Source organism: Rhamphochromis sp. 'chilingali' (assembly GCF_963969265.1).
Source record: "Rhamphochromis sp. 'chilingali' genome assembly, chromosome: 9".
Lineage (NCBI taxonomy): Eukaryota > Metazoa > Chordata > Actinopteri > Cichliformes > Cichlidae > Rhamphochromis > Rhamphochromis sp. 'chilingali'.
This window is the reverse complement of record NC_137936.1, coordinates 17,288,122-17,314,687: the sequence shown is the minus strand read 5'-3', so window position 1 is coordinate 17,314,687 and position 26,566 is coordinate 17,288,122. Positions and strand designations below refer to the sequence as shown.

The 26,566-nt window shown below is 42.0% G+C and overlaps 2 protein-coding genes across 2 annotated transcripts; both read right to left on the bottom strand.

Moving 5' to 3' along the window:
* Positions 1-500: 500 nt before the first annotated feature.
* faim2b (Fas apoptotic inhibitory molecule 2b) lies at positions 501-7,579 on the bottom strand. Its single transcript, XM_080891894.1, has 15 exons — positions 7,329-7,579; positions 7,125-7,242; positions 6,310-6,993; positions 4,795-4,977; positions 4,316-4,361; positions 3,983-4,050; positions 3,818-3,882; positions 3,648-3,701; positions 3,485-3,535; positions 2,313-2,352; positions 2,178-2,215; positions 2,009-2,096; positions 1,830-1,925; positions 1,572-1,625; positions 501-1,459 (listed from the first exon to the last, which is right to left on the bottom strand). Exons 4-15 carry the CDS (start codon positions 4,807-4,809, stop codon positions 1,310-1,312), a joined length of 765 nt encoding a protein of 254 aa, XP_080748020.1. The 5' UTR covers positions 4,810-4,977; positions 6,310-6,993; positions 7,125-7,242; positions 7,329-7,579; the 3' UTR covers positions 501-1,309.
* Positions 7,580-12,304: 4,725 nt separating this feature from the next.
* On the bottom strand, positions 12,305-23,255 carry LOC308402481 (nuclear receptor subfamily 1 group D member 1-like). Its single transcript, XM_080891378.1, has 8 exons — positions 22,595-23,255; positions 16,697-17,008; positions 16,499-16,587; positions 16,237-16,381; positions 14,274-14,839; positions 13,995-14,180; positions 13,691-13,901; positions 12,305-13,589 (listed from the first exon to the last, which is right to left on the bottom strand). The coding sequence occupies exons 1-8, from the start codon at positions 22,611-22,613 to the stop codon at positions 13,393-13,395; spliced, it is 1,725 nt and encodes a 574-aa protein (XP_080747504.1). The 5' UTR covers positions 22,614-23,255; the 3' UTR covers positions 12,305-13,392.
* Positions 23,256-26,566: the final 3,311 nt, after the last annotated feature.

Genomic DNA, 26,566 nt, shown 5'->3' with positions numbered 1-26,566 from the left:
CAAGAGGGTTAGTGCAGTATGCCACGAAGCACAGATAATCTCAAGTGACAATAAGTTCACTGTACTCAGATGGCCTGAACAGTCACCACATCACTCAGTCCAAGTGACTTCTTCAGGCTCAGCTGACTGCAGGTTTCCCTAACCTTTACACAATGACTGAAACTAGCACCACTGATGAAAAATGGGCTGTAAGGTCAGTTTCTTGATCATTAATATGCATGTTATGACCATTGATGAACAACCACTGATCAGAGACCATTGATGCCAGTATGAACTAAAATCTCTGAGGAATGTTTCCTCCACCTTGTTGAATCTGTGCCATTAGGTTGGTGTATCTAATACTGGTCAGTGTACACACAACTCCAAACCCCACAAGGATGGTGTAGTTTGCTCTGTAGAAACATACAATACAAAGAAATGTTATTATTGTTTAATTCTGTAACATTAAAATTAACAATTTTTATAGGTTTCATGTGTTACTTTAATTACATTGCCACTTACAAGTCCATAGCCCGTGTTCTTTGCAAAGAAATGTATAGTGTTTTTTATTCATTACACACAGTTTCCAGCGTTCCCATTAATAACTTATTAATCTAAAACTATTTTCTATAACAGCTGAAAGGCCACGGTAAATTCTCAACACCAGTGTAAACAGATCTCTAACAGCCAAATGTACTCTCTTACTCTGACTTACTCTAAATACATTTTCCCTTTGTGGTTGCTGTTTGCTTTCTTTACATCTTAAAGTCTGTTGACTCATACAGTAGCTGCTACTTCCGAAATACCAATGCCCAGTCTGAGCTTACACACATACAGTACATACTGATAATACACTAGTATACACTAGTATAAAAGTGCATCTACATATTGGATGTGAAACAAATGATTAAAATAAACTCAACTCCATTATTGGCTCAAGGCTGAATAAACAGAGTGATGCATCCAACTCTGTTTGTACCTGCTTTTATCCACTTAAGAGTCCATAGTGCAATTCAAAACACACACACACACACACACACACACTTATAGATTCCCAAGGTAACACCTAGCAGTAGTTGGACGGTGTAGTCTATGGGATTTCAAGCTGGGATTTCAGGGTCTCCATTGATAAGAAGATTATGAACTGAAGAGACTTGAAGGTTAAACAAAGGTTAGATCGATAACACATCACTTAAAGAAAGAGCAAACAGGTTGCTGCAATGAGCCTTGAAGTCATGTCGTTCTGTCGAGAGGTAAATCCAAGTCAAGTGTTCAAATAGTTCAGCTGATAAACATCTTTAGTATGCAGGAGAAACGTGTAAAACAGGCTTCACTCCCGGCCTTCTCCCGTGAGCTGTAACAGGAAGCTGAAGAGGTAGATAATGTCCAGGTAGAGGCTGAGCGTGGCAAAGATGTATTCCTCTGGACTGATGGCGTAGCGCTTGTTTCCTAAGAGCATCTGAGTGTCGAACGCCAAGAACTGTGGCAGAGAAAGGCACAAATGGAGAAAACAAGCAGAGCAGGTGAGCACGAGGTAATCATTTGAAAACTTAGCTGGAAACTAAGACGGGGGTAGGCTGTGTGATTCTCACCAGAGTAAAGAGGATGGCTCCTATTACAGCATAGGTGGCATGTAACCAAGGTACCTGTGAGATAAAATGCATTACAAAACACTTTTAAGAAGGCTAGCAGGGATGCTAATTTAAGCAAGACACAGTGCAAGATTATCTGAGGCTAATCCTTCTTCCATTAATGCAGTACCTGATGCATTAACCCAAGTACTTTTGTTTAACTCATTAATTGCAGCTAATTTGGTTTCCTTCTAGAAGGATGTACATGTTTAAACTCACGTATCCAAAAGGGACGACAACAGAGATGGCGATGGCACAGATGAGCATGACCATACACAAAGAAAACAGGACTCCCTGACAAGAGGTGACATCAATCTGCAAGAGAAGAAGAAGATGTGTCTTTTATTGTCTTTTTTTGTTCAAAGCAGTTTGAAGTTCTAGTTTGAAGCAGTTCGCACCTTGCTCTGGAAGCTGAAGATGGTGACAGAAAGACACACCAGAGCTGTGATTCCCAGGCACAGCACCACCGACTTGGTGTTGTAAAAGCTGGAGGAAGCACAAACATATACATTTTCTCTTTCAGCTTGAAAAGACACGGATGGTTCTTACATCCGCAGGTGTATTTACCTTGACAGAAATCCCATCATGAAGGCCATGCTCAGAGTCTGTAGGGAAAAGTTGATAAAAATAGCTTAGAGGCTGAGGCTGAGTGACGGCTTTATTATTGTATAAGGTTTGTATTTTACACTGCATGTTACTCACAAAGAGAACTAAAAGAATTATATTCCAAGGAAACTGCCTCCTGTTATGACAGAAAAGACAGTAGATTTGTTATTTATGCACACAGAGACACATTTTATAGAGTTTTTGCAAAAGAGCATCTTTTCAGTTGTTTCTTGAATTTTTAATAATAGTAATAACTTTATTTATAAAGCGTTTTCAAACAAAGTGCTGTACAACTAAAGGGATAAATAAAATAAAAGTGATACATAGCAATACAGGTAAGAGACACAATACAAGTTAAAAACAATAAAAAATTAAAAACTAAAAGCCATAGAATTAAGACATGTAGGATAAGGTGAACAAATGTGTCTTCAACAACCACAGAGCATGCCTGCCGAATATCTTGGGGGAGGTTGTTCCACAGAAACGGGGCACGAAAAGAAAAAGCACCCTCTCCAATAGTCTTTTTTCTGGCTCTAGGAACCTTCAGAAGGCCAGAGTCCTGAGATCGGAGAGCACGAGATGGAACATAAAGGTGTAAAAGGTCGGAGAGGTATGAAGGTGCCAATCCGTTTAAAGCCTTGTAGGTGAGCAGCAGGACCTTAAAATCTGCTCGAACCTGACAAGGTAGCCAATGCAGAGATCTCAGAACAGGGCTAATGTGCTCAAATTTCCCAGTTCTTGTTAAAATGCGAGCAGCTGCATTTTGCACCATCTGTAGACCTCTAAAACTTTTCTTTGATAGGCCAGAAAGAAGAGCATTGCAATAATCAATAGGGGAAGACACAAATGCATGGACAAGAACCTCTGCAGAGTCGCTTGACAAAACTTGTCTGATTCTGGCGATGTTCCTCAAATAATAAAAGGCGATCTTTGTTATCTCTTTTACATGAGATTCAAAGGAGAGCACCATGTCGAACCACACACCCAAGTTTTTTACCTTGTTCCTGCAATTTATGGCACTGTCATCAATTTTCAAGATGAAATTTTGGGACAAGTGCTGAAATTTGTGTGGCCCAATGACCGTCAACTCTGTCTTATCAATATTTAGGAGCAAGAAATTATCCGATAACCAGCCCTTAATTGCACATAAACAACATTCTAGTTTAGAGACTTCAGCACAATTTCCAATGGTTAAAGGAACATAGAGCTGCAGGTCATCAGCGTAACAATGACATTTTGTGCTGTTTATTTCTACAAAGACGGTTTACCTCAGGTCTCCACAGCAGGACAGTGCAATGTAGGTGGCAAAAAACATGAGACTAAAAGAAAAAAAGGATCAGAGACAATTTCAAAATGTACATGAAATTTATGTGAGTGTGAGATGAGTTTTCATCTGTGTTGTTTTCGTTTTTGTTTTGTTTTTTTACTTACTAGGATGCCGAGTACAAGCCAGGATGAGTCTGAATAAAAAACCTCACTGGTTCACTGAAATCAAAACAGCAACCAAAAAGAAAGTAAACTGGTGCTTCATAGAATAAAGTAGAAAAAGCTTTATTAGAAAATGACAGTAAAGTTGAGCAAATAAATACAGACGTACTTACCAAAATGTGAAGAGACCAACAACGCCCACAGTCACAAACAGCTGAACCATGAGAATGGCGTAGACCTGCAGGTGGACAAACGCTGTGTCAGAGCGATGTGGCATTTCCTTTTATTAATTTATGTTTTCATGGGGTTTTGTTTGGGGTTTATTTTGCTTCCAGTACCTTCCTGATGAAAGTCCGCCGGATGGTCTTATCATCCCAGGCGAACTGGGCCTCCATCTCAGCATAGCCTGAAAAAGGGGTGGAGGCGTTTCAAAGCTGAACTTCATGACATCACATTGTAGCATTGCTCTGATTACCTACATCATTTTTAATAACTAAGTGCAATGTCATGAAAATATTATTATTTGCATTTAAAATGAAGCTAAACAAAAACTAACATTATTTTTCATTCACATTGTTTCACTTGTTACCACGCAGCTTTGACTACTACAGGTCTAAACTAGAGGACAGCCAGTGTTCGCATATCTGTAACCAGCAGGATACTTTACTCACCTGCTGTTGCCTCTTGATAGCTGGGAGGCTCATTGTCATTGCTCACCTGCTGGTACGCAATCATAATTAGTATATGAATGAACAATAACTGCGTTTACAGCCACAGTACAGTGTTAGACACATGTGCCAGCTATTCTAAAGCTATTGCTTTATATGCACATTTAAATAAAAAACAAAATAGTACAGGAGATACTTTTCATTGCAGATCTGACTATAAAAGCCCCCACGTTTGATTAACTCAAAGGATTATATACATAAACTGTATGTATGTATGTTCATAGACATACTGTTAAACTGTTTCTCTGATCTTGTTGGATTTTGATCGAGTTTGTAAGCTTTTTTAGAGCATACCTCTAAAAAAATATGAATAATTCTAACAATCTTTCACAATAACACGTCTCATATGTAAACAAATCTGTCACTTTAATGAAGGCATTTTGTTACAGCTTTATTTTAAATCAGGAAAGATGAAAACATACCTTTCCCTTTTTCATGTTTTTCCCTTTTTTCGCCTTTATGGTTCTGATGAAGGAACACTCTTCTGAAATCCTTGGTGAAATGGGTTTGTTTGTTTATTTAATGATGTGAAGCTGTTAAATCCCAAATATGTACAGTTCCTAGGCTTCTTCTTTCGTTCGATGTCGCTTCTGTGGCTCCAAAAGCTGTTGTGAGTGGGGGAAAAAAAAGGTTGTTTGCGCAGTAGTTGTTGCTCTGATTTTGTCTGCAGTGTGCGGATTACACTGGAGCTTTATAGGCTGCCATGTAGTTAATCTGCCTCTAACCCTGATCCCACACCACCCCTGTCCCAGCCCTAAAGAGGTCGTTCTAGCAACGTCCAGGTAGGCCCATAACCCTCAGATCCCACCAGAGTGTGCCACTGCTGTTGCTTAACAGGGGGGGTGGACACAATTGTTCTGAACAGTATTCAGGGTCAATTACTCATAATTGTGTAAAGCAAGCAGAGGGATTTACATGTCTGAGCTACAGATGAGATTACATTATTATTTTAATCCATTTTGAGGTATAAAAAATACAAAGAGAACAGTGCAGCAATGTTGATATGACAGAAAAATGTATTTTTAAAAAACACATATTTACAGATTTTTTGGAAAATTGAGATATATTATACCCATCAAAAACTACCAATCAATTAATGTGGGTCCATCAGTCTGGTGACATCTTTGTCTGCGTGGGTGTAAAAGTACAGTAGGGTACAGTTGGAAGTAGCTTTTCTTTCTTTGCTTATTTTTAGCAAACAGGTTGGGTAAACAAATTACATCATGTTTTTATGTAAGACACTGCTTTAGTAACAGACACACGGCACTAATTAGCATGGAGTTAAGAACATTATGGAGAATACACTGAGATTTACCGGCAAGTGATCACCTCTAATCTGCTTTTACTCAGATGTATTGTACTGTTCCCCTCTTTAATAAGCACAGTTGTGTGGGTAATCATTTATACTTTATTAAAATGTTTATATTGATATTCAATATTTTCTCAAATGCACAACTGGAAGTTTGTTTCCAGCCACAAACTAAATATCGTCAGTCAGTAGGATGAGATTACTTTGTCTCCCATAAGGAGGAAATCATGCAGGATCTAGAAAATGCTGCAACAAAAAGTCCCTGAATGTGTACACTTTAAATAAATACAGATCTTTATAAAAATAAATAGATAAATATTAAAATTTAAAAAACTGTTACCTCAAGGCCTCTCTACAATACTTTGAACTGCTCTTGGCAAGATTTTATAACGTGCTTCCAAGAACTGGTTTTTGGTGTCTGCTTTGTGTAGATGTCATTCTGCCTGTAAACACAACAGCTCAGAAAGTTTTGAATGAATTCTGAGAACACTTTGTCGGGTGTAGAGGGGGTCATTTTGACAACCCATTAAAATCTGTCTTACACCAACGTTGCCAAGGTCAACTTAATGATACCTCTGTCATGGTCTGCGGTGGGTGGCTGGAATTTTCATAAGGCTCCTGAACTGACCTGGGATCCGCCCCTGGGCAGGGCCAACTCCAGCTCCTGCACACCTGGAGCCTATTGCAGACAATCAAGCCAGAGGGATTTAAACCACACGTTGATGTTCATTCTAGTGATGGGCAGATGAAGCCCCATGAAGCACTGAAGCTTTTCATCCAATTGGTTCACCCCAACGCGAAGCTTCATGAAGCTTCATTTGCTCTAGCAGGACACCTACTGGACGTAAAAATAATAGCTGGCATGAATTTGAAGAGTGTGGCATTTTGCACACAGCCTGTAAATGTCAACAACAAAAGGAGTGTGTAAAACATGTATATTGTAGTGATGGCAGTATACTGTGTATATTTATAGTGGCAGTATGGGAAATGATTATTTGGAAATGCTTGAAATGGAAATGATCATTTACTGTGAGGTGAGGTGTGGTTGGGGTGTGGACAGTGGTTGTGCTTTTGTAACGTTGAGGTATGGACAGCTACACACTGAGGCTTTGAGCCTCAGTCCTGCCTGTTCACATTTTATTCTGTAAAAACTAAATTTTCACTGCTTTTATGACCTTTTTAGTGGGGAGAACATAGCTAGGATTTAATGATTTAACAAATCTTTTGAATCCTTTGTCCTCCACAATGCTAAATGGCTGGGAGTCCTCAATCACCATGCTGACCAGGTCTTCATCTATTTGAGATTGTTCTCCTGAGGAAAGACAATAAAGATAAAGCACAAATATAAATATCACACACGTAACTTATAACAGTTGTATAATATTGTTATATCATTTAGTAACATTACTGCATCCTATATTATCATTGCATTTGATGGCTCACCTGGTCTTGCTCCACGATCGGTGTTCCCCTTATTCTCATGCAAAGCTCTGTAGTGCCTAAGCATGGATGAGGTGTTGCTGTTATATCCCAGCTCCCTGGCACATAGCAAACACTTCACCTTGTACAAAAGTCAAGACAGCTCAACATAAATTGTATTGCACCATCAGTATCATGAAAATACATCTTCTGTAGAAATTTACATACCTTGTTGGGAGGAATAAGATCAAAATGTTCCCACACAGGGGAGGACATCCTCCTCTTCTTAGCTGGCTCCATTCTCTCCTGACTTTCCTCACTCTCATAAACCTCCATACGGTCTCCAAACTCTCACTAACCGCAACTCTCCATCAAACACCCACATTTTTGAATGAAGTCTGAGGGGTTTATATCGCTGTCATATCTCGCGGCAAAGTTCGAACCACTTCATGAACCAGTCACGTGGTACAGCCGGGTAGCGAGGCTTCGGACGTCATCATTTTCAGCTCCTCCCATAAATGAAGCAAGCCTCGATACGCGCTTCGCGGAAACGCCCCCTCCATTACTCGACACACGCTCCGAAGCCTCGATACAGAACGTCACATCACTAGTTCATTCACCGCCAGTTTGTCATCAACACATGTTGGTAACAGGCCTTATACTTCAAGTTCTTGCTGTGATCTATCTTGTTAACACGACTCTCTTGTGCTGCAGTTGCTGTATTCACCTTGGCTCACGCTCCACCTCCGAACTCAAGATACCAAGCAATCCTTCTGAAAATCTCTCTGTGCCTCACCTGCCTGCCCTCCTGCCATCACACTCCATCTGAAGCCCCGGATCTCAGACCAGCCTTTCCACGCCACTCAGCCTCCCCTGGATTCTCATCACCCCCCTCTCAACACTCCATGTCCCCTACTGCAAGTAAGAATTGCTACTCTTACAACTAGCCACTTCAGAGCTGCCTCCACTACCTCCCTAACTCCTCTGTCTTCTCTCTTCAGTGTGACTGTTCCCTGCTCAGCTCCACTCCGCATCTCAGGCCTCATTCCCTCGCCCTAGCCACGTTCCCCAGGCCACGCCTCGTCAAACTCCACGTCTTATTGTTTTTTTGTCTTTGCTACGTTTTCTTTTTTGCACTTTAGCCTAATAAATTGTTACATCATCTGCTGTCTCTGCTCTGGGTTTCTGCACCTGAGTCCTGTTCAGTACAGGCCACTCGGCCCTGTGACAGCCTCATAGCTTAGAAAGTATCATTCTTAGAAGTGTGTTGTCAACATATAGAAAGTGCTATTTAAAGATTTAAGATATGTCACATTTGACCTCTGACCTCTCCTTCAAGATCAATAAGGAGCCAGACAAAATTAACCCTAGTAAATATAACATGCACTTTTTCAATGGTGATTTCATTTTTAAAAATTATCCAAACCAGTCTGACCCTGTGTGGAAAAAGTAATTTCTCCCTAAACGTAATATCTGTTTGTTATTAAGACATGTGCCCGGGGCTGTTGATGGGTCTGTATGCAATGATGGGCGTAGCTGCGGGAAGTTTGTTTTTTTTGTTGATGAGTGAGTATAGGGGTGGGATTTAATAAGTTTTCTTCATCCCACTCCTTTTTCAGGCAATTTTTGTTTTTTGTTTTGTGCATTTTATGTTCAATATAGGTATTTGTTGTGCCTGAAAATGAACAAATAAATGAAATGAATGAATGAATGTGGCAGTAAGAACTCTTCTTTACAGAACTGTTTAATTTCAGCAACATTAAATCTTTTTCAAGCATGAACGAAGTGTTCAAGGTCTTACAAAGCATTTCTATCAGGTTTGAGTCGGGCCTTTGACCAGGCCGCTTCTGTTCTGTTCATTTTGACAGAGAACAGAAAGCAGAAAACACCTAAAGAAGAGCTTTAAATGTTGTCCAAGAAGCCCACGGGATTATTCCTGAAGACTACCTATTTTAGAAAGCTTGTCTAAGAGACTTCAGGCTGTGTGAATAAATTGTGAATAAAAACAGACCTAAAATATTGACTTTCAAGCTCATTAGTACTTTGCTAACTCTGTTTTAGTCTTATATACTAAATGTCCATGCGTTTCTGCATTTGTTTCAATATATGACAGCATCACCTTCCCATTTTCTTAGCAAAAGTAGTTAGGGGTAAATGAAGACCTATGCAAAGCACTGTGTCATGTCACATTAAGGTAAAACTTGTTTTGTCAGGACATGTGTTATTCAGTTTCAGATTACGCATCTGTTTTATTGGACTCCCTCCAGACGCTTGAGACTTGCGCCAAGGCCTACTGCAAACTGTTGGAGACGCAAGTTTAAACAAAGAAATTGAATTCATGTTTATGGTCATGTGATAAGGTGAGTTCTGGGGAAAGATTTCTAAAATTCTGATTGTTTGTTTTGGGAGACGAGTCAAACTGGACAGGTGATGGCAAACGCATGCAGGCTGGTGGGCTGCTCTGCTGCTGCGTGGACCAAGTCGGTCTGTTGTCTCCACCCTAGAGGAAAGCGGACCATCTTGTCTGGAGTCTGGAGGTTGATTGCCCCTCTGGGGGTGTAGGTGCCGGCACCAGGGAGTATAGTGTGTGTATGGGGAGCGTGAGTGTGTCTTCATGTTCGGAAAGTGTGAGCGTGAGGGTGAGAATGCATGTTTGTGTCCGTGTCTATGTGTCAGGTCAGGTCTCCACCTCCGCCTCTCTCAGAACATCTCAGATGGCATTTTTTTTTTGGCCGTCAGACAATAATTCTGATTGCTACATTAGCAGGCAGGAACAACAACAAAAATAAAACAAAGAAAAAAAATAAAAAGAAAAGAAGTTGGATTCAGTCTAGTATTATGAGAGCAAGGCAGATTCTTCTCGGCAGTTTGTAAGTGAAAGGGAGTGCCATCAGTCCGAAGGTGGGCCTGTGAGATGGGTAGCTGGAGCATTTGAAAACATATAATAATAGAAAGGTTGGAGGTACACTATATACTATATATTAAGAGTGATGGAGCTTATTTGACTGCAGCCAATGATGATTGATGGTGATGAATTTGTTTCATATTTTTTTGCATTGTAATGTCATAAATGTTTGGGGAAAAAATCATGATAATAAAACTGTTCTGATTTTGCTATTCCCTAAAGCAGAGCACAATAACACAATGCTAAAAAAAAAGAGAGAGAGACAGAGAGATGGTCGTTTACAAAGACACAACAGAGGACAGTCTGTCCGCCGCTTGGGGGCAACAATCCCAGATTCACTCCATACAAATTCTAACGTCAAAGTTTCCTGTGACCACTAGATGGCGAAAGAAGCCAAGAGAAATATGTCCCATGTGGCGGCCAGACCTGCATCACTGACAAAGTAAATACCAGACTTTTACAAGCTTTCTGTTTTTATTCCCCAGAGAAAAGTCAACCAGAAAGAGAGAGAGGGGGGTAAGACAGTATGTTCCGTTTGTTTCAAATCGTGATGTGAGAGGATGTAGTCTAGTCTAGGCTCAACCTAAACCTCCAGACTTCTAATGTTGTTGGCCTTGCATGATTTGCTATTACTGAAACAACTGGGAACATTTAAAAGGAAATCTCGGCTGTGATTACTGCTTGCAGAGATGTTTGTAAATTGAAATTGACAGTAAGGAAGTAAAACGAAAATACGGTTTTCCTGCAGGGTTTACTAAGTATGATTAGGAAGCACCGATTTTATCAGCAGACTAAAGTCATCATTTTGTGAAGTTGTAGGTGGAAGGGTTTCTGTGGGCCCTTTAATTCCATTACATAATAACAAAGTGAAAAAGGAAAGGAAAACAACAGCCCACTTTCAATTTGATTAATCTGCCTGGTAAAAATGAAAGTATGATGGTGTTGAGCTTGATTTTGGTTTCACCTGACCGCTATATTTTCTTAAGACGGATCTGTACTTCTTGAGGGGACCTGGCGGACGCTGCAGGATTTGAATGCATTAAAATGTAGTGTTACAAATGGTATTCTTGGTGACTGCAGTCCCAACTGCTTTCCGATTTTTAGCAAGGTCCTCGTTCCTCCTTTGGGCTGATGCACCACTTTGCTCTTGATCATCCTCACCCCAGATCTTGAATGGAGCTTCAGACTGAGGGGGATTGAAGGGCGAATTTATATTTCTTCCATTTCCAAATAACCACACCAACAGTTGTCACCTTCTCACCAAGCTTTTTGGTGATGGTCTTGCAGCCCATTCAGTATTTTTGTACGATTATCATATGACAGATGTGTTACAACTTGTAACACTTGTAGTGGGAGGCTAAAACGTGCTCCTGCCGTTACTGTGCTGTCCAGTAGGCGGCAGGCGTAGACCAACATGATTTATGGGCATGACTGGAACAAAGCACCCCTAGGGACTATAGGCTCTCCTCATTGCAGACTTCCAGTATTTCTTTCTGATGGATCAATGACAGTAAAAGTGCAGGTGCGTTCGTAGATAAATAGATAGATAGCTTCTGGTTCGTACTCATTTTTCATTTTTTGGCACCGAGGAAAATGTGTACTATTGCTAATTTTTTTCACCTAATGTGGAACTACTGTTGGATCCGTGACTGCTATATTCTTATAAGCAGTCACAGCTTCTTTAGTATGTTTGTTTCAAAAATACAAGAGTCAGTCAAAAGCCTGTCAGACCTAGAAATATAATTGAAGCTGTGCTATTGTGATGCATGATTCTGGGTGTGACGCACTTGTCTAAATCATTTCCTTTTAAAACAAGCAATGCCAGTGACTGTGCACATTATGGAGCCTTATTAAAGGCAGAGCTGCAGTTTATGGAACTTGCTCCTAAATGTTTATATCAATATGATTTCTCCTCGTGTCTGGTAACAAGACTTTACTCATGAAGAGCATTTTGATCCAACTGCCTTGTTAGTCCTACATTTGCATTCATCCTTCACCAGAATCCAGTTTATCTCTTTCAGTTTGCTTATCATCTCGTCTCTGCAAAAGGTCGCTGTGTTCTCTCAGCAAAGAATAACACCTAGTATTCCCATAAGTCTTTGGAATTACATTCACTTGTTATCACACACACTCAAAAATCAAGTGGTGTTTCTTGTTATTATAAAAGCCCCCAGTGGCTCTCAGACCTGAAGCACGATTGGCTCATTGCATCTGTTGCTAGGCTACGGCTGTATGGTATGTCTCGGCATCGCATTAAGGAGGAAAATGAAAAGAGATGAGAACAAGGAGAAGATGCTATATAACATTATTTAATAATGGTAATCTATGGCGTAACCATAAAACATTTACAAAATATTCACAGGCCGATGCTGTCCGTTGACAATACATTTATTTCAACGCTATATATTCAAATAAAAAGTTTATACTCTGAGCACATCGTTCAGACGCTGCGTCCTGTAGAGAAATCAATCATGTGTGACATCATACAATAATCTCCATACTAATTTCATTTACATATCCAAGAATCTGCAAACAAACGCCGGTACAAACCGAGAATAACGGCCCTGTACAAAATTTACAACAGAACATCTTATCATATAAGCCATCAGACATGGTCTAAAATGACCAATAATTTCTCCCTGATCACCGCGTACAAATACATTGCACCTCAGTCTCATTTTCGTAAAAATGGTATACATCTCTCAATCACAAATGGGTGATTTTTTTTCTATAAAGATTCCTCACATGATAACATGATGTGAAAATAGCTTATGTCATTTCAACAGGGCAAACACAAACTGTGTTAAACATTTCTATTGAGATATATATATATATATATATATTGATTTCAGAGGTTTCTCAATGTATGAAAAGTGCCTTTACATTTGTGGCAGGAATTTACAGTAAGAGATCATTATTGGTGAATGTCTGTCCTTTTTTTTTTCTTCTTCAGGGCAAAAAAGTATGTGCTTCCTTTCCGTTAGCTTTGTGAGATAACAAAAAAAAAAGTCTGGTGAGGATCAACGGGCTCGCCCTTCTTTTTTTGGTCTTTACATCAAAAACAAACTCCAAGAGGGAGAAGCGACGGTGGTTTGATTTTGTCTTGAAAAACTCAAGGAAGAACTCTACAGTTTTAACAGTTTTCTAGCAGTCCAATTGGAAGCAACTGGAGCACAGATCGGTTTATGTTCATCAGCTTCCACCACCTTCTGCTCTGCCTGCGTTCTTCACTCATATTTCCCCGGCTCTCTTGGAACATCAGACCTGGGAGATCTCTCAAAATTGCCGTCCATCATGCAGCGGCCGGTGTAGGGAAAGTAGCAAGCCAGGCCTGCATATGGAGTAAGGCGGTTCCCAAAGGCAGTTACCCCATTAAGCTGTCTGAACTTAAGGGTCTATGCGGAAAGCTAAAAGCTTGTCAGAGTGTTGGTTATTCAGGGTGCGCAGGTCCGGCAGACGAAGCAGCAACTTTGGGAAGAGCGTGCTGTCGTCTGGGCGGCGACTGGTGATGAGTGAACGCAGAGCTTTTATTAGATTCTCCTGCAATTGCTCTACTGCGCCAACCTCCACTATACCAGAGCGATCTAAAAAAAGAAAAAAGGAGCAAACAAAGTAGCATTAGACATAAGAAATGTGTTTGTGTGAGAAGTATGAGCTTGTATGCACATAGCTGCGTGACTCTTACCAGCAGATACGAGCACGACAGCCATAAAAAGTGCCATCTCATCTGGTTCCAGACCCAAAGATCCTAGCTTCTCACTGAAATCAAACATGGAATCCAATAATGAGCCCATACCAAGGGCTCTCAAGGATGCCAGTGAGTATGTATGTCCGTTGAGGAAGGTCACCGTCCTCTCTTTGGGGTCAAACAGTGAGCAGAACCTCACCATGAGAACCTGTCAGCAAAACAAGAGCAGTTCAGCATCGAGGGAAAAAGAAACGTAAAAAGAAAAGCCCCAAAGACACAAATCGTATTCAAAGAGGCATACCTGGAAAGTACCAGATTTGAGCAGCATGACCTGATCATGCTGGCTGAGATTCTGGAAGCCTGGGATGCTCTTTGCAAACTCCACCACTTCTTTAACAGCAGGGGTGAAGCACTGGGAGAAAGACTCCCACACTTCCTGACTGGAGCGACTGGCCGGAGCCACAGGACATGAATTAAGTGGGCATGCCTGCAGAAGACAGAGAAAGAGAAGCATTATGGGCATTTTATTGACTGGAATTTAAAAAGGCTTTCATAGAGTCAAAAGGAGAGGGAGACTCACCAGAACCTTGGCTCCTCCGTTCAGCTTCCAGGGACACTGGTTTTGGTTTGAGGACTCTCTGGCTGGGAAACTGTTCTGATTGGCTGTGTAGCCCTGAGACGACATGTTACCGCTGACAGGACACTGGTTCTGATTGGAGGAGAACGTGTACTTGGCGTTGTCGACGTTTGCGTTGGTGGTGCTTTCGCTGCCTGTAGGTGGGACGGGGAAGTTAGGGGGGACGTGGTAGTTAGCTGTCAGGTTCGCCTGCTCCACCTGAACTGCGTGCTGCGTCTGGGCAGTTGCGTGCAACAGGGCAGGCTCCTGCGCCGCGCTGTTCTGGAAAGAGGAAGCGCCAAGGTTGCCGTTGCCAGCAGCCATCTTGAGTGGTTTCTCGTTACCGTGGTAAGACTGCATTATGGAGCCGGCTCCTTCACTCGTCTGGTTCTGTGGACTGCACGGCGCGTCGGGAGGAGGTGACACCTCCATTTCCATGGAAGCCGATTCATTGAGACTGTTCATGTAGCTCTGCATCTCATCCAAAAGCCTCTGCTTCTCCCGCTTGGGAATACGCCCAAAACGCACAGCTGAGGACAAAAGCAGACAGAAACGAGCATCTCTGTTAGCATCTTACAGCACTGACACTTGTATGCGTAAAATGTTCACATTCAAACAAATATCCTACATGTGGCTCTCAAACTCTAATCTAGATGTATTACTAATCCCAAGATCTCTCATCTGTCTCTGACTATTCTTTCTCCATCACAGCTGTTACACCATACTACAGACCCAGAAGCCTCCATCTTTTCATCCTCTTCAGCCTTTACATTCCTCCCTTCCCCCCACCTCGATGCCCTACCTCCACTGACAGTCCTATTTATAGTACACTGTATGCTACACCACCTCCTCCTCCCCCACGAGTCCTTCTCTTTCTGCCTTTCAGTGAAGCGCAGGCTCTCTCTTTTTTTCCTCTAGAAGTAGGTCACTGGGTCAATACCACCAAACGTGGTGTCATTAGCAGAGTGACACAGTGGGTGATGAGTGGAAAGGTCAGAGGTACAGAAAGGCAGGTGAGAGAGCCGAAAAGACAAAGGGTCGAAGGCGGCTGATCAAAAATCAATTTCATGCTGGCGAGTCGCAGACATCAGCCGAAAACCAGAAAGTGGGTGGAGCTACCTTTCCCATGAACGTTATGTTGTTATTATCGTATTTTTCATTTACGGTGTTTTGTGTGCTTATTCACAAAATATAAATGTTTCAAATCTGATGAATTAGCAGTTGATTTCTCGCTTCTGGCTTTTTTTGGGGGGGGGGGGGGGTCAGCTAAAAATGTTTGCACCAGAAAGAAAAAGAAAAAAACGTGATTTATTATCACCTAGTTTAGCCATCTTCCCCTGGAGATTTAACTCCTGAAGGTGAAAATAACACACAAAAGCTGATTACCTGCAATCATATGTTTAATATTCAAATTGAAGCAGTGTATGTTTTTGTGATTAACTGGACAGAATAACATTAAATCTCAAATGATTTGAAATGCCCGTGTCGGGAAAGAGCGTACGTGACTGCGAACGGGAAGGGTAATCAACAACTTTGTGCCCCAGTTTCCTAAAATAAACTAGTATTTTTCACAGTTTCTACATGACTGATGACTACTGGGACTCTCCAGCTCCTCTTGCCATTAATCAGAGAGCAGCGCAAGGAGAAAGGGAGGCAGAGGAGGACAAAGACAAGAGGAGGAAGTAGTGGAAAGGAGATAAGTAGAAAATTCAACTTTTTGATGAGGAGTAAGGCAAGTGGCTTTGACAGTGGGATTATGCCTTTGTTGTAAGCTGTGACAGAAATGAATTTGGACTTTGTTTTCGCATCTTGTACAAAGCGGATTAAAACGATTCACTGTTTAAGCCAGTGTAAAATACTGGTGGGAATAAATCCATCAGAATTTACTTATGTCTAAATATCTTCATGCAATGACATGATCTCTCACCATCTCTGGACATGCCCACGGAGAGACACTTCTTGAAGCGACAGTGCTGGCACCGATTACGGTTCATGCGCATGATGAGACAGTTTTCATTCTTCACACACATCTTGTAGTGGATATTCTGCTGAATGCTGCGTCTGAAGAAACCCTGCGGAAGGAGGGTATGAAGAATAGAGGCTGTGAAGGGTGACTTTTGTGTCATTGTGTTTTTTGTACACAATGAAAAGGAAAGACGTGGCATAATATAACCTTTCTTTGGTCTCACCTTGCAGCCCTCGCAGGCATGCACGCCATAATGGAACCCAGATGCGATGTCCCCGCACACCTTACACAGAAGCACCATACCTCCGGTTTCTGTGAAAGAGGAAGTCACAACGGTTGTCAGGTGAAGAAACACAATGAAAAACTGCTGATGGCCAAGGAAGGAGGAGAACAGGGAGGAGGGTGGCGAGTAGGTACTTACTGGTGAACGTGCCAGTGAAGCCACAAGGCCTTTTGGCAACGGTGGGATGGTTGTAGGTCGGTGATGACACCGTCATAATTTGCGCAACTGGAGCACTGTTAACTTCGGGAAACTGAAAGACCATTTTCGGGGAAGGTGTTCCTCCCCCTGGCTCCCCTCTTTGCTTCAAGGCTCCGATCTCCTGAAAGGAGACACCCTCCGGGGATGAAGGCTGCGAGTGGGAGGAGGGCGACTGGGTCTGGTATCCACTTGACGGGCTGCCAGGACTCGGACTGGCACTTCCAGACGAGCCAGCGTACAAGATAACACCACCTGAAAGAGCACAGAGGGTCCAAAACTCAGTGCACAGGCACAAACTAGTAGAGAGTTGAAGTGTTGAGCAATCATCTGCTTTCATCTGAGCTTACTTGGCAGACTTTTGCAAACACAGACACAAAACCCTGACCTTGTTGGGACAACAGAAATTTGATCCGATGAACAATTTAGAAAAGAGAAGAAAAAAAAAGAAAGAAAGAAAAGTGACAGCTTGAGGAACAACAACTCTGACCGGGATATTTTTGTGCAGTCTTTTCAGTTTTTAATCTGATAAGAATGAGATAAGGGAAAAAATGCCCAAGTCCTGCCGAATCATACCTTCAAGTAACCTGCTTGACAATGCTTTTACTGATGAGTGATGGAAAAATAGGAGAGGTAGTAACTGAAATAGACACAGCATGCCATCTAGTTAAAGATCTACATCTCTCAACTGTCACAAACAATCATAAACTAATAAAATAGCCTACGATATATCACATCACACACACCAAACCTTCTGGAATAGGGAACACCATTAAATACATCATATCATATTATGACAGTAAGTCACTGTATGTTCACAATGAGAACCACAGAGAGTTCACAAACAGGCCTTTGTTTATGGATATCAGATCAAGTTGGAAATGCCCTATTACTTCTAAACACAACACCCAAACCCCTCCGTCACCACCACCACCCCCGCCCTTTCCTTTGCAGACAGTGTTCCTCCCCGCAAGATGAAAGACTGCCCCTCACGTGCAGGCTGAGCCAGCCAGCTCCCTGCATGCTTGCTTTCAGAACTGAGTCCTTTCTACACTCCCTCCGCCTTTCCCCCCTCCCTTTTTCTCTTATCCTCCTCCCTTCCTCCCTCCCCTTTCCGGCTCCGGGCCTGCAGACCCATCTATCCGCCAGCCACCTGACCAGGAGCTCACATGGACTCTTGACACAGTTCCCGCCTGGCTCACAAGGCTCTTTGCGCAGTCCCGTGTAGACAACAACAGCAGCAGTGCCATAACAAGCGCTAGGGCAGATCACGTTTGGAGTGGAGAAGGCTTTTAATGCTGTGGCTAGAGATACGGAGGAGAGCAAGCGGGGAACGGAACAAGTTAATGAATTCCACTGAGTCACTAGAAACTGCGCAGAGGGCAACAGTCACGTTGTTGCCGGTCACTGTTTTCACACTTTAACACAATTTCAAAGGCTGACATTGTGCTTTTTGTGTGTGCGTGTTCAGATGAATCAGGCTAGAGGGAGGAAAAAACCCACCAAGCAATCTTCCCTACCTTTAAAGCTACCATAATTGTTTTAATTTATGGTAATATAAGTGAGTGATTATCTCTTCAAATAATTTAAAGAATTTATGGATTTAGGCTTACTTTGGTACACCCCCCCGTATTTAGCTCACAGTTTGAACCACTTGTTCATTTTTTATCAGATCACTGTGTCAAGTATCCAAGAAGACCTGCCAACTGTAACATTTCCTGCACGCACAATTCTTCACCCAGACACTGCATCAGATATTCTCACATTATGATTGTGATCATACCTTGTGGGTCAGTATCAAGCTACTTGTAATGTATCAGGTCTGTGAATATACCACCCAAAAGGTTAATGTAGTCAAAGTCAAAAATGCCTGCTCTGTGTGTGGCAGTATTATCCAAAGCGGTGTAAATATAATTAGAATGTCTGCTCTGTAATTCTGTGCACATTTCCTCTCAAGGACCTGGAATCATTTGAGAAAAGTGTGCCCTGTCTCTTTTGCTTTCTCTTCTTGAGAAAACACGTGCTGGATTGCTGTTTAGCTCTAAGTGCCTCCTTAATTCCACCGCTTACACGTGTCAACACTGACTGCTCCAACAGGGTATGCGTGTATGTGTGTGGACGTGTGTGGGGTGGCAGCTCTGGGCAGGCGGTTACTTCCCTGCGCACGCAAATGTTGCTTGTTAAGTTTTTCTGCATGATGTGTGAGAGAGGTAGTTTTCTGGGCATGTGGCTCACCTGCGGAGGGCAGGGTGACATGCTGCAGACACACTGGCTCTTCCACACCCACTTTCTACGCTCAGAAGTCACAACCCCGCCCCGCTCGTCGAGTAGAAAAACATTCCATATTCTGAACGCTTGTAACGATTTCCTGGAATATGGCTTGACTGGGCTACGGAATGAGCTCCGGGAATGTCACCCCCGCTGTCCTCAGGCACAGGTTACAACATGTGACTTGCGGATACACATAGAGCCACAAGAACTACGGAATAAACAATACAACCGCCTCCTTTTTTTTTTTTCTTTCTTTCTTTTTTGCCAGTCCTCTCTGACTTCCCATCTCGTGTGTTCCCTCCCCCTGGGCATGCACGGACGCCCATAGAAAATGAGGAAATCATGCTCCATTTGCAACTTGACTGTCCTCTGTCATGTGAACGTTTACCTCTGTGCATGGGCAGTAAGCCTCCCTCCACGTGCAACTACTGGCTTCGTGTCATCTGCTCATTTATGAAGCGTTTGTCATGGAGGATAGTTCTTAGAAGGAACAGCGGGCAGGTTTTTTTTCACATTAGAAGCAGTTGAGAAGATTTTTTTTAATTAACATAATGGAAGAGGCTGACCCAATTTGAACTTTGTTTAAGGAGTTCTCAAGTTCAAAGGATTACATGTAGATCCTCGGGGCTGAGCAATGCAAATGTAGCCTAGAAAAAAGCATTTATTCTCAGGAGTGACATCTTTTTAATCTAACACAATGAATCTGGTTTCATTTTCCTGCTAGTGCCCAACATATGCATTCATCTGCTTAAACATGTTGCATTTTTTTGTAAGTTGGTCAATAATCACGCTTTGAGATCAAGGAGAGGAAAACTCCATGAAGACTACAGGGTTCATGAGAGCTGGTCATGAACAGCTGCAGTGTTTCTCTGCATTCATTCTCATCACAGAGTCATACCATTAACCACTCCTATTGCAGATTCTTACTGCTACTGATTAGCTTAGTCATTCAACTACTGCACCCACAATCTTTCTGGTACTTTTTCAGTTGAAAGGAGTGAGGTTGAACACGTCACGGCACCCTGAAGCGGGTTGATACCATGACATTATATCCCAATTACACGATGAACACTTATTAAAGTACTCATCTTCCATTTGACTGCTGTGAAACTGAATATGGGCAGCATGGTGGTGCCATGGTTGCCTCACAGCAAGAAGGCCCTGAGTTTGAATCCACCGGCCAGCTGTGGCCTTTCTGTGTGGAGTTTGCATTTTCACCTCTTGCCTGCTTGGGTTCTCACATGTGCTGCAGCTCCCTCCCACCATGCAAAGACATGTACGTCAGGTTAACTGGAGAGTCTAGGTTTACTGATTTTGTCAACATGAATGGTTATCTGTCTCTGAGTGTTAGAATTGCTATAGAATGGCAACCTGTGCAGGCTGTACCCCACCTCTCACCTCCCTCCGTGTGACAGGTGGGATAGGCTCCAACCCAACCATGACCCTGAATTGGATAAGCGGAAGAAAATGGATGGATGGACTGAAAATCATCCAGAAAGGTTGACTAGGTACTATTGATAGAGACAGCTTTAAAATAAATATCCATATAATATTGAAACAATGTGAAAGGAAGTCAGAACAGGTTTTATTGTGTCATCTGATTTTACTGTAACCCTTAGAAATAAATAACCTTTCACATGCTTTGGTCTTTCTATTGCAGAAAGGGTTTGTGTGCTGTCATTACCAACAACACCCCATCAAAGCACCAATCTAAACAACTTTATTTATTCTGAATGAAAAGAAAAACAATCAACAGTCCATGTTGAAGTGACCTTTTTATCATTTCCTTGACAACATTGTGAAGGTTAGCCTTAGTTCATGTGACAACTGCTCAGTGCCCCTATGATAATGACTTCAGTCTGGTATTTATCGTCTTATTTTGTTCCATTACACCGCCCAAACAGAAATACCAGAGTGTAATTGAAACGGCTTGGCCTTGTCACCCAAAAAACTAGTTGATGCTGGCAAATGTAGGTTAGTGTGTTCTTTCACATCCCACGTCCTGTGATAGGCTACCCCCCAAAAAAGGACGCTCCTTTTAATTACTAATGAACATTTAAAATCAGCTATAGTAACTAATATGAGACAGAAGGCTGGTTAAACCCCTCTGACCCACTGACCAATCTACCAACGAATAAAGAGGAATCCCCGTGTGAGCTGAGCGCGCGCACAGTGCGCGCGACAGAGAGGAACAACCGTGAGAGGAGCAGTGTACTTGGAATCATGCGCGGCACGTGGATACTGAGGCTGTGTACACGTGCTGTCAGCTCGAGGCGGGGTGGCTGCGTATTAAAATCAGGTGCATGATTCGCAACATCACGAACGGGTTTTTTATGTGTTGTTTTTTACCCAGGGTGCACGGCCATGGCCACAGTCGACCAAAGACCTATGTCCGTGATGTTTAGATTTAAATTATATCGTGAGATCTAGGTGCAGCGTGAAGTTGCTGTAATGGCTTAAAGCGTTATATCAATAGAGCGTGACTGCTTTATTGCTTTTTTATCTATCTGTTCGCCTATAACAATGGCGCTCTCAGCCAGTGAGCCACGGAGTAAATAGGCGGTTTAACTCTTATCGATTTCATGAGTCAGATATGATCTGTTCATTCATCATCAGCTCTCGCTACATTTAGATCGTGATTCAGGGGCTGGCAGAACTACATGTTTACTCCAAGCGCGGCTCTTGGAGCCAGTGTGGAAGGAGAATTTGGCACAGATTTCATGGTTGTGGAGCAGTGGGCGTGACTCCTCCCTGACATCGCCTCCTCACTTGTGTTTGGGGGAAAGTGCCACGATTGTGACCAGCAAACTTCTAATGAATCACATGTTTGTTAGTTGACAACCTCCCATTGGATGAAAACATCCAGAAGTGGTTTTGGGAGCAAGAACTTTAAGATCCAAAAAAACGCGGACGCAACGCGGGTGGGTCAGCACGTTATTGTTCCTTATCTGTCTGCAGATAAGCCTCTAATGGTGGGGCGACCAAACGTGGGGAAGGCTGTGGGATGACAACGTGCCCGGTCAGAGGGCGTTCAGGGTCGCGCTTCACGTGAGTTTGTTTACATGCAGAGAATCGGAAGTCCGCCGCAAAGACTGGAGGAGAGGACTTCCCTCTCTGAGCTCAGCTCACTCACTCAAAATCCTCAGACTTGCGCAGCCCAGAAGCACCTGGCAACACGCCAGAGATTGCACAGCTGAATTACAGTCATAGGCAAGAGTACAGTGCACAGAAACTCCAACTGCCTATAGCTTAAATAGTTTTCTGGATATCACACATTCATATAGAAGGAGCATAAGATGCAATTAAACTGGATACAAATCCCAAAGCATCAGACATGTCCAATAACTGCAGTGATCTGACATGACTCAAACAGACAATTAAAAAAAAATAAAAATTATAATAATTAAATGGCAGTAAAACTTTATATATTACTTAAATATTAGCAATATTTGATCTAATGCAGCTCACTGGCATCTGTGCTCACCTGCACCATTACCCTCAAAGTAAACCTGACAGCGCTGCTTGCCAGCAGCTTTCACACATCGACCACACAATTTAAAGCTTACTTACCACCTGGACTGTTTTCCATGTTTCCCAGTCGATCGGTGTTGTTCGTTTGTTCCGTATTACAGTAGGCGTTTACTGCTGAACTGACTGCCACTTCTTGTCACCGAAGAGTTTTGTTGATACGGGTGAAAGAGTCATGAACTGCCAGGGCATGTAGAGTGTATCCCAAAGCTCAGACCAAAAGCAGCGTGCACAGGGCATTGGGGTTCCTGAGAAAACCCGGCCAGCCCAAAAGAAGAAGAAGAAATAACAAAAGTAATAAAGAAACTATTTAAAAGCAATTCAGATCAGGTCTCTAATTGATCCCGATGTTCTCTCGAGGTGAACAGACGCACGGGGAAGCTCGACTCTCTGTCTGCACAGTGTGATGTCAGACGGATCTCTGTGTAAAAGGGTGTTCTCTGAATTACAGTGGTCCCAACGCGTTCAGCTGCTTGCCATGTACAGTCACCATGAAAACATGATCACAGTAGAAGTAGTTTAAACACTCCCACACTCATCAATAAGCAACACGCGTCCGAAAATAACCAGCACGTTTTCAGGTGCTTGAGAAATGTGACCATTTTTTTCTTCCCTCCCTGCTCTCCTTTTGTGTGTCCCTCCTGTTTGTTGGTGTGCATCAGGGATCTCTCTCTCTCTCTCTCTCTCTCTTTTCTCTTCCTCCCTCTCTGTGTCACGCTCTCTGACAACATTTCACCCCCACTCCTCCCTCCACACCCCCCACTCTTCTTTACTCTTTCTCACTTTCTCATTGGCCGAGAGCCCCGCGTGGAGACGGCACATCGGGCTCGTTCGACACTGGAATGCCGGTTAAAGCTCTGCAGCATGTGCGCGTTGCATGTGAGCTCGCGCTGCCCTACTGACACACATTTTATGCTAATGAGCTGCCTGGGCTCGGCGATAAGAGGGTGAAGCGAGGGAGAGACGGCGAAAGAGGAGAAGAGGTCTCACTCGGGCATCGTCTTCAGACCTCAGGATGAGACTCAAATTTGTTTTCGCCGAGGTTGCCGCACACACAAGGATTTGGTTCCGGGATTTGGTGGTGCAGTGTAGAAAATGAAGATGTCACTGTGTAATTCTTTGAGAATTAAACGGATTCTCAGTCTTGAAATTATGATACAGTTATATTTAGCCACTAATACTTACAAGAAGATCCACTAAAATAAGGGTGTAACTTAAAGTATTTTACAGGAAAGAAGTATTTATACTGTACGCAGTGTTACGTAGTATGGAATTTTCAGGTATTTTACAAGAAACCAGTATATATATTGCAAGTTTAAGTAGTGCACAAGTAATTTTACTTTACAGTTCTATACATTAGAACAAGGGCTGACAGTTCATTAAGTATCCAAGTAACTTTTAAAGGAAAGAAAGACGAAGTAATTATACTGCAAGCTATTTGAAGTAGGGTGTAACTTTTAGGTATTTTACGGGAAAGAAGAAGTAAATATATTGTAAGTAATGTTAAGAAGTGCGTGCCTAATTTTACTCACAGGTAGACAAGGGGGGTAGCAATTCAAATTCATACTGCAAGCAATTATAAGCAGGGTGTAACTTCAAGTATTTTACATAAAAACTAGACAAAATATACTGTGAGTATTTTAAAAAGTTCATAATTAATTTTACTTAAGAATTTTTGGGTTAATATAGTTACATTGCAATTTCAGGTGAAATACACTGAAATTATATAATTGTAGTGAAATTACACCCTTACACATGGGCCATATTATACGGTGTTATCAATGTGCACAAAGTAAATCCTGGCAGGTAGATTATATACATATAAGACGATCTATTACAGACTGGATATTGTATTACATAATGTATACAAACAAACTTATTACAGTGTTCAGCAGGGTTAACACAAACCTCACACAGATCAGATATAACAACCAATTTATATGAAGTGCAGTGTAAAAAACTAGTGAAACAGCACAATGTGCATGGAGTTGGCTGTGATGTTGAGGATGGGTAAAATCCAGTAATTGTGGATTTGAAGCAGAATGCAATAATCGTCTTGGAATAACGAAGAATAAATGTAAGCTGTTGATAAGGATGGTGGTAGTGGGAAACAGGCTGTTTCTGTGTTTGGTTGCCGTGGTATGGGAGATCCGTAGTGCCAGCTGGAGTGGAGGAGTTTAAAAAGCTTGTTTCCAGGATGTGAAGTGAAGAATATGTGATGATGCTCACTGCCCACTTCCTGGTTTTTTGAGTACAAGTCCTAAAGGGTGAAGAGAAGGGAGCAGCTCACACTTCCTTCCTGTTAGCTGTAATTGTAATTTTTTCTTTGTATATTTCTACACTGTTTTGCGGCTGCACTGAATAAGACCCTGATTGAGTTGCACAAGACAGATTCAATGACTGCAGTGTAGAAGTGGATCAGCAGCACCTGTATGCAATGTAAATAGAATAGAATATTGGGGTAACAACTTTAAGTTTTAATGGAAAGGAGAAGCAAATGTGCTTTTGTTAATATTGTATTTATTTAACACTATTACTTAGTTTTTACATTACTTTAAAGTGATCCTCATTTCATTGTTTTGGTCAGTAACATTTAAGATAATTAATGAACCTGTCATTATTTTTGATTTGCATGAAATTCATGTCCTTGTACCCGTTTGAGTGGCTTTAATGCCCGTGTTAGTTTCAGAATCAGAATACATTAATATTCCCTAAGAAAATTATGTGGGTTACAGTTGCTCCATGACAATAACAGTAAGAGGCTGAAATAAGTCAATAATACAATATATTACAAAATTTACAAAATATAAGAAATAGCTCTGATAAATAACGTTTTTTATATATGTAGCTGTATTAATTGCTTATAAATGCAGCCGCATGTTGCAACAGATTAAAATATAAATATTAGGTGAGAAGTAAAATAATAATAATAGAATAAACCCCAAACCAATATTCAGCTTTAGTCCACGTGCTTTTAAGTGTAGTCAAAGCTGCTCGAGCTGAGAGCACGTTTTCTACCCATAGAACAGCGCCGCGTGTTCTCAGTCGAGCGGTGGAGGTCTTCGCGCGATAGACGATCTTCGCTGGAGAAGCGCCGGCACGTGCTTGAAGGGCGGCGCTCACCGTGACTCCCGCCGCCCCCCCTTCCCCCTCCGCCTGCCGCCCCCTCCTCCCCGTCACGTTTCCTTTCTTTGTGCAGATTGTGTTTGCCAGAAGCCAAAGTATCGCCGGAGATTGGCTGGGACACAGCGAATGTAGGTCAGGAGCTGCTTGTGCAAACACGAGCCACGCAAAATAGCTCAAATGTGACTAAAACCGACGTGTCCTAGCGCTCGATAGACGCCGTGTGGCCGCTGCTGATAGGCAAACGGCGAATTAAATTTAGGTCACGTAGCTTGGGCTCGGGGTTGGGGCTGGGTGGGATGTGCTTATTCAGAACCCTTTTCTCATTACAGAAAGGTGAGCTGAATCGTAAAACTCTACGGTGTACTTGTGGGGAATTAGGCTATGGGGTCACAGGGATATAAAACTCATCACCTGTCGTTTGGATATCAGCTTGTGTCGGTTTCAGTTATTATATTAACTTGTTATTCACCCCCCATCATGGCTCCATTTGCGTCTTTATCCACACACGAGCTTTGTCTCTGTCTGCTGTTATGCGTCAACTAAATGCTCAAACGGAAGTGAGTCAGTAAGGTGAGAAAGGCATTGTCCGAAGTAACTCTAATTTATCAGTTTGTTTAACATCTATAGATATTTTCTTGTATAACAAAAAACAAACAAACAAAAAAAAACAGATAAAATACCGTCCTTACATCTACCTTTGGACTATATGGAAAACTCAACATGTTTAAAAGCGTTGCCTGCAACATATATAATAATATAATTTTGAAGGAATTCAATATATATATATATATATATATATATATATATATATATATATATATATATATATATATATATATATATACACATATATACACACATATACATATATATATATATATATATATA

Bases quoted from the DNA above. Each gene is read 5' to 3' on its own strand.
- faim2b (XM_080891894.1), bottom strand. The intron at 2,353-3,484 runs GTAAACCGTCTT...CTGTCATAACAG, and splicing joins TCCTGCTGTGGAGACCTGAG to GAGGCAGTTTCCTTGGAATA. The intron at 1,460-1,571 runs GTGAGAATCACA...TCTCTGCCACAG, and splicing joins GAGCCATCCTCTTTACTCTG to TTCTTGGCGTTCGACACTCA.
- LOC308402481 (XM_080891378.1), bottom strand. The intron at 16,588-16,696 runs GTAAGTACCTAC...CCTCTTTCACAG, and splicing joins CTTCACTGGCACGTTCACCA to AAACCGGAGGTATGGTGCTT. The intron at 13,590-13,690 runs GTAAGAGTCACG...TTCTTTTTTTAG, and splicing joins TGTCGTGCTCGTATCTGCTG to ATCGCTCTGGTATAGTGGAG.